Source organism: Cornus florida, unplaced genomic scaffold (assembly GCF_030987335.1).
Source record: "Cornus florida cultivar Cherokee Brave unplaced genomic scaffold, ASM3098733v1 CherokeeBrave_3.0.0_Hap2_Chr11, whole genome shotgun sequence".
NCBI lineage: Eukaryota > Viridiplantae > Streptophyta > Magnoliopsida > Cornales > Cornaceae > Cornus > Cornus florida.
This window is the reverse complement of record NW_026775581.1, coordinates 59,763,037-59,769,933: the sequence shown is the minus strand read 5'-3', so window position 1 is coordinate 59,769,933 and position 6,897 is coordinate 59,763,037. Positions and strand designations below refer to the sequence as shown.

General features: G+C 32.7%; 1 protein-coding gene across 8 annotated transcripts; it reads left to right on the top strand.

Annotated features, from left to right (window-relative positions):
* The first annotated feature begins 1,002 nt into the window (after positions 1-1,002).
* Positions 1,003-6,255, top strand: LOC132286288 (MADS-box transcription factor 6-like). Of its 8 annotated transcripts, none has more exons than XR_009472745.1 (8): positions 1,003-1,380; positions 1,664-1,742; positions 4,688-4,749; positions 4,826-4,925; positions 5,125-5,199; positions 5,627-5,668; positions 5,774-5,909; positions 5,994-6,255. XR_009472745.1 is itself a non-coding variant. In XM_059788600.1 (8 exons), exons 1-8 carry the CDS (start codon positions 1,199-1,201, stop codon positions 5,977-5,979), a joined length of 618 nt encoding a protein of 205 aa, XP_059644583.1. In that variant the 5' UTR covers positions 1,003-1,198; the 3' UTR covers positions 5,980-6,255. The 8 variants fall into 8 exon arrangements, 7 of the variants coding, with proteins under 7 accessions (XP_059644583.1, XP_059644582.1, XP_059644585.1 ...); XM_059788600.1 differs by having other exon boundaries at positions 5,780-5,841; positions 5,964-6,255; XM_059788599.1 differs by having other exon boundaries at positions 5,774-5,841; positions 5,964-6,255.
* The last annotated feature ends 642 nt before the right edge of the window (positions 6,256-6,897 follow it).

Genomic DNA, 6,897 nt, shown 5'->3' with positions numbered 1-6,897 from the left:
GTTTTGACTATGAAATTTGACAACACACAATTAGATTTCTTACATTGTCAACTACTTACAATTTTTTTTTTTTTTTAGCAAGAGTGATTGATAACTTCGATGCTTATTTTCTTCAGTTGCTTCAGCTCATAACAAATTTGGAATAGATTGCACTTATTGCATCTCTAACTAAGTTTTATTACACTTATATCTCACATGTTTTGGATAATTACTATTTTATCTATTTTAATTATACGTGTGTAACAAACTGGCCCTTGTCGTCAAATCTGATGGTTAACGCCAACGTGACAATTTTTTTAGATATACTCTTCAAATTTTGTAAAGAAATTTTGTAAAGACACTTTTGTCCAATACTAATTGTGTAAAAAGACAATTATGTGCCCTAACTCGTGCCATTTTCATAAATCTAGTTTTTTCTTTAGTTAGGGGGTATAATTGTCCTTGTGACAAGTTGGACAAAAATATTTTCATAGCAATTTGAAGGGCATATTTGTCAAATAAAACTAAAAAACTTACTACATTAGCATTGACCATTTTTTACAGCAATTTGAAGGGCATATTTTGCGACCTAGTAGTATCTCATTTACCCTCCAAAATGGATGGTGAGCGATCGAGTTTTCAAAGGAGCAAAGCGGGTATGTGTGAGTTTCTTCTTGCCAATGACCAAAAAAAAAAAAAAAAAAATGAATTGTAATGGTAAATATCCAAAAAGTATAATTTACTCATAAATTTAATCAACTCTCTATATGTAATGTCCTAATTTTGAGGGGAGATAGACTTAGAGTTTTGTCCTCATCTACAAGTAGGTCTGCTATGGAAGTTGAATAAAGTCACCCGAAATTGACATAATGTTATCTGATCTGACTAATTTATTGTTTCAATCCACTTCTTTCACCTAATTAATTCAATATCTTAATTAAGTTGTGGATAGAATATTATATATTTTCCAATGAATAAAGGACAAGATAATTGCATAAATTAAGGAAAGACTGGTGCTGTCAACTCATTCTCATCAGACTGTCCTATTGTCATGAAGTTGGGTGAGCATACATAAGCTTGCATGGAAACACACACACATTTACACACACACTCGTATATATATATAGTCCCCTATATATGCTCATAGCCTTGTATACTAAGCTAATAGCACTTGTAGAAGAGAGAGAGGGAGAGAGAGAGAGAGAGAGAGAGAGAGAGTATGGGGAGAGGGAAAGTAGAGCTAAAGAGAATTGAGAATCCAACAAACAGACAAGTGACCTTCTCCAAGAGAAGGAATGGGTTACTGAAGAAGGCTTTTGAGCTGTCTATACTATGTGATGCTGAGGTTGCTCTTCTCATTTTCTCCCCTTCTGGCAAGGCTTACCAGTTTGCTAGTCATGAGTTAGTATATATTTCTCTATCTCCTATATATATATATATATATATATACATATATATATTTTCATCAGTACTCTAATTAATAATCATCCTAGTCATCAAAGGGCCTTTGGCTTAATAATATAATCTCCCTATCCTTAGAGGAGAGGGGTTCGAACTTAGACGTTGTAAAAGAGTGTGTGTTTGCTTTATTATTTGGAAAAAAAAAAAATCATCTTGGTCATTTATAGTCAGTAATTAGAGAGAGTTTTAAGCATAAATTTTGTGGTGTTGTTAATGGTTGCAGCATGACTAGGACCATTGCAAGGTACAGGAATGAAGTGGGATTGTTTGAAGCAAATAACCAAGGCTTTAGGACTTCTGAGGTATTGCTTTGTTCAAATTCAATTTGATTGTGAATTAATTTAGTAAGATTGATACTTTTCCTTTATTCAAAAGGGAAAATGAGATTGAAATATATATATATATATATATATATATATATATATATATATATATATCAAGGTAGCCAATAATAACGAAATGTTATTTTGTTCTTGGAAAGTTGCAAAATATATTCTTATTCAATTTCCATTGCGTTATGGAAAGTTAACCTTAAATCACATAATTCTTTTAAGAGAGTGTTGTTCTAATGCTTCGTGCATTTTTACTCCTTCTCTCACTTTGTGTGATCGAGATTTTGTCTCGATTACGCTCCCACACTCACACCATTTATCATTCTTACTAAATGTGACTTTGAACTAACCTTCTCGCGAAAGTGAAGAGGGTGGTTAACTTGTCCCTCATATTTTATGGACAAAAGCAACCTCAAAGATCTGCCATGTCAACAAAAAATTAGATATTTCAGTAATTTTAGAAAGAAATAAACAAAGGACTAAGACTATTTCGTAGTTTGTTTGTTTGTTTTTATTTTTTATTTTTTTATTTTCCCAAAAGTTGGTCTATTTGGTAGTTGTTAGGTCTTTGATTCTTCATCTACCATGGACAAGTCCTCCGTCTCTAAACAAAAGCAACTCTTTCTGTCGGTGGATCCATTACTAATTGAAAATTTCGCTAAAAGGCCTCTCACATTATTTTCATCTTTCCATTAAAAAAAAAAAAAATTGTAGAATTGACAAAAGAGAACCAATACATGTCTCTGATATTACTTGATGAAGCAGAAGTTATGATATTTTTTAAAGAACAATTTAGAATTCACAAAGTTTAGAAAAAAATAAATTAATTTATTATCAATAAATAATAATGATAATATGCTAAATACTACAACCCGAAAAAAAGAACCTAATAACTGTTTAATTTGGCATTGTCTTAAAATATTAAGAAAAATAGATATGAGTTCTTAATGAATAAACTAAGATAACAACCAAATTTCATATCAATCCAAATTCTTTTAGACCTCGAACAAAAATTTCAAAATATTTGGTAGTCTTCTGTAGCATTAAAATGCAGTTTTGGAGACTTGAATGATAGATTTTGGCTAAAAAGAACATGGACCACAAGAAAAAGCTTATGGGTATTGATAGTTGGGTCATTTTCATTTCAGAATTTGGTCTTCGTGAGTCGCAATGGTCGAATTGCACAACAAAAAATTGACGATGCAAAACTATTAAACCAAGGTGCAATACATTAAATACAATTAGTTGATAATTGAAATAATTTTTATTTATTTATTTATTTATTTTTTCCCTTAGTTGATACTCACACACACGCCTCCACTGAAATTTAAACCTCTGACATTTCTAAAGTAAGGACCTGATACCGCTAGGCCAATGACCCGTTACTAAAATAATGGTATTGCATCTTTGATTTAATTGTGTTGTAAATATACACAGTTAATTGATAATCAAATATTGGTGTACAACCTCGATTAATCGTGTTGCATTTTCGATTCAGTTGCGTGGCATCCTCAATTTGGCTGTGTTGCATGGTGCAACATGAGACTTTGTACAGAGCATCCAGTTCAACTGGACCTTGTGGTTTAGAGTTTTGGGCATTGAATTACTTTTAGGACCAAAATAGGTCTGAATTAAAGCCTAACCTAAATTGTCAAGTGAAATGTTGGGATGATTTATATCTCCAATTTGGGCAACTAGGTCTAGGCATATGATATTTTTGAGCCATACTAGTCAAAGTGAATAGTCCAATAACCTAATCTAATTAATTGCTACTATAAGAAGTCTTAAAGTGAATCCCACTATAGACCTACTTTAATACATCTCAAGGTTACAAGTGTTTTGGTTAGACAAGACGGAGATCAAAAGCTTTGTTACTTAGTAATATCTCTTCTACATCTCAAGTGAGAAGTAAGAGTTCAAGTCTTTGTAGGAACAAACGAGTGTGTGAATTTCTTGCCAATGAAATAAATAAAAAAGTGACAACAACATTAGCTTAAGATGAAAGTAACACCACACTATGATTTCAAATGTTCAACCTGATAGTGCATAAAGATCAGGAAAACAAAGTGACAGCAACATTAGCTTAAGATGAAAGTAAAATCACTCTGAGTTCAAATGTTCAACCTTTGGGATATGAGATCAAGTAGGTTAAGAAAGACTTAAAAACAAAAAGATGTTTCAACTTGGTATGTCATGTTTGCACCTTAACAGCACTCCAATTATAATTCTCTATGCAGAACAACGTATTATGACCTTTTTTAATTTTATCAATGGTGCCATTTCAAGACTGTTTGGTTATTGGATTTGCGGAGAGAAATGAAAAAGGGGAAGGAAAAAGAAGGGGAAAAGGAAAATACATGTAAAATTAAATATTCCTCTCCTACTATTATTCATATTTTCTTTTTGTCCTATAATCCATGATGATTAAACAAAAGAGAAGGATTTCTTTCTTTCTTTTACCTAATTAGGCAGGATATATAAATTAAAAAGTCGAGAAGAGAAAGCTAAAAATGCATAGAAACTTGTGTTAAACTGTAGTGGCATTAAGCAATGTTACCATTTGAGTGATTCCAAGAAAGAAAAAGAACAGGTAATCTGTTTCAGGTGAATTTTGAACTAAATTTAAATACCGAATATGCAATATTTAGCGCTCATCACACCCCCAAACTTACATATTGCTAGTCCCTTAGCAATACAGAACTAAAAAGCCGAAAAAACACACACACCCTTTATCCTCTCCAGCGAAATCTTTTTTCAGAACTTCGCCGGCCTCATTTCTGCAGTTTGGCACCTTACCAGCACATTGTGCACAGAAGCTTTGCAGGAATAGAAGTATAGAACACCCAAAATGTGATCCTCTGTGTATGTGCATTGTTCTAATGCCTCAGTTGTTTTTAAATCTTTTGTGATTATAGATTTTGAGGTCTGAAATTGACGACTTGAAGAGAACGATAGTCAGCTTGGAAGAAAGACTCAAGTATGTGCTACAACTACTGTCACATTACTATCCTCCTCCTTGTCATTAACATAGTTGCATTGTTTATATTTCGTAGGCATTTTTCTGGGGAAGATCTCTCGGTGTTGGGCATGAAAGAGTTGAAACAACTGGAGCGCAAGTTGAGAATTGGTGTTGAACGCATTCGCTCTAAAAAGGTAACTGATGCATATATGTCACAGACAACAACAGAATAAGTATATATATATATATAGACTAGCATTCATATGCAATGCATAGATCCTCCACATTTATGTAGTCCTCATCGTCATTCTCTTATGCTGTTATTTTTTGTTTTTATTTTGAAGTTGTTTGATTATTATTTTGAATTGATGTATTCATTATTCTATTTGACAGAGGCACATCATTTCGGAGCATATCAACTTTCTCAAGAGAAGGGTGATGTATCTTGATCCTAACACAAGTTCATGGGTGATTCTTGGGGCTTGGCTTGGACCACATGAAGTTTTTCTTAGCTTGAAACCACTATAGAATCATATAGATCCTTTTAAATTAAACACATAACTCATTTCAGAACTTATGCAACAACCATTTTCCCAATTTGCAGTGGGAATCCAATCACAACTTCACATTTTAGAAAGTAAAAACATAAATCATTTTCTTCTTCTATTTCTCAGCATAACAGGGGGTATTTTTAGGTTTCATGGATCAATCATTACCGCTTAGAGGTTTCCGATAATTTGAGTACCTATAGGTGGCAGTGCCCTAATAATTTACCCAAAAAGTCATACCTCAATTTAACATTTGGAAGAAAATCAAATTTTGTTTTGTGTAAATGCAGCACAGAGCCCTGCAAGAGGAGAATACTCAAATCAATTTTTGTTTTGTGTAAATGCAGCACAAAGCCTTGCAAGAGGAGAATATTCATCTCCAGAAAAAAGTGAGAATTTGAAAGTTATCAATTATTGCCCTTTATTATATCTTTAATCATAATAGAATGTTGCTTGAATCTAGAGTTTGAAATTTATACTTGTTTTTGCTTGAGGTTAAGCTGCATGAGCTGCAGGAGGGTAATAACAGAAGCTCCAGAATATTTGGAGCAGATGTTCAAAGGTAAATGCAATGCTGTCTTGCATGTTCAAGTACTCGATTTAATGAAAAAGACAAATGCATCCATAGCGGTATCTTCTTATGAACTTCATGCTTAACTATATATAATCGACGCTTTTTTGCAGTATAAATCACGGTTGATTGTTGAAATGCAGGCCTGTTCAGGATGGAGCTCACTGCTAAGCAGGAACCAAATGGTCTTGCATTGCTTGCTTCGGAGTAGCTTGAGTAATTGTAGTTAAATGAGTACTGGATTGCACGACAGTGTGTGGTAACAAAAGGGTGATTTTAGTGTACTAAATAATTAACTGTTGGTGTTTGATATGTGAAGCACAAAACTTCCTATGAAATTGATGTGTGGTGCAGATACTTGAAGCCATTCACGGCCACTTTCTGTATCCCACGCATATGCTGTAATATTCCAATAGAATTGCTGTAGTTATCCAAAAATATTCCTACTACTAGTTTAGTTCCTTATTTGGGAATGAAATTGTGTGACAATTTTAAACCTTTACATGAAAAAAAAAAAAAAAAAAAAAACTGGGCTTTTTTTTTAATTTTTCGAAAAGTTTGGTTTGTAGTTCCTTGAGAATTTGAAATCCTTGGAAATTAGGAAGTTTTAAATCTCAAATTTTTAAATTTGATCCTGTCTTCCAATCAACCTTTCTAGCAACACTTTGATAGTGCCAGTGCCATTGTGCTAAGTCTTCCATTTTCCAACCCTTTTTCCAAAAAAAAAAAAAAAGGTCTTCCAACCCCACTACCTAAATCTAGTACTAAAACAGTAACACTGTTTTATTTATTTTTATTTTTTAATTATTATTATCTTTTACAAAAGTCTCCCCACCCATGATCTGAATAGTCACTAGTGATACAAAATCATTACATCTAATGCTAATGTCTTTGTGGCTTAAAAAAAAATGTTTTCCTTTTCTTTTTAATGATTTTCAGCAACTAAGCAGAGCAGAAAAGAAAATTACTAAAACAAAGTAGAAGCATCATGAAAGATTGTAGGAAGCCATTTTCTCTGAGATGTAACTCATTGAATATTATACCTTC

Bases quoted from the DNA above. Each gene is read 5' to 3' on its own strand.
- LOC132286288 (XM_059788596.1), top strand. From the start codon at position 1,199: ATGGGGAGAGGGAAAGTAGAGCTAAAGAGAATTGAGAATCCAACAAAC. The intron at 4,926-5,124 runs GTAACTGATGCA...TCTATTTGACAG, and splicing joins AACGCATTCGCTCTAAAAAG to AGGCACATCATTTCGGAGCA. The intron at 5,842-5,993 runs GTAAATGCAATG...GTTGAAATGCAG, and splicing joins TTTGGAGCAGATGTTCAAAG to GCCTGTTCAGGATGGAGCTC.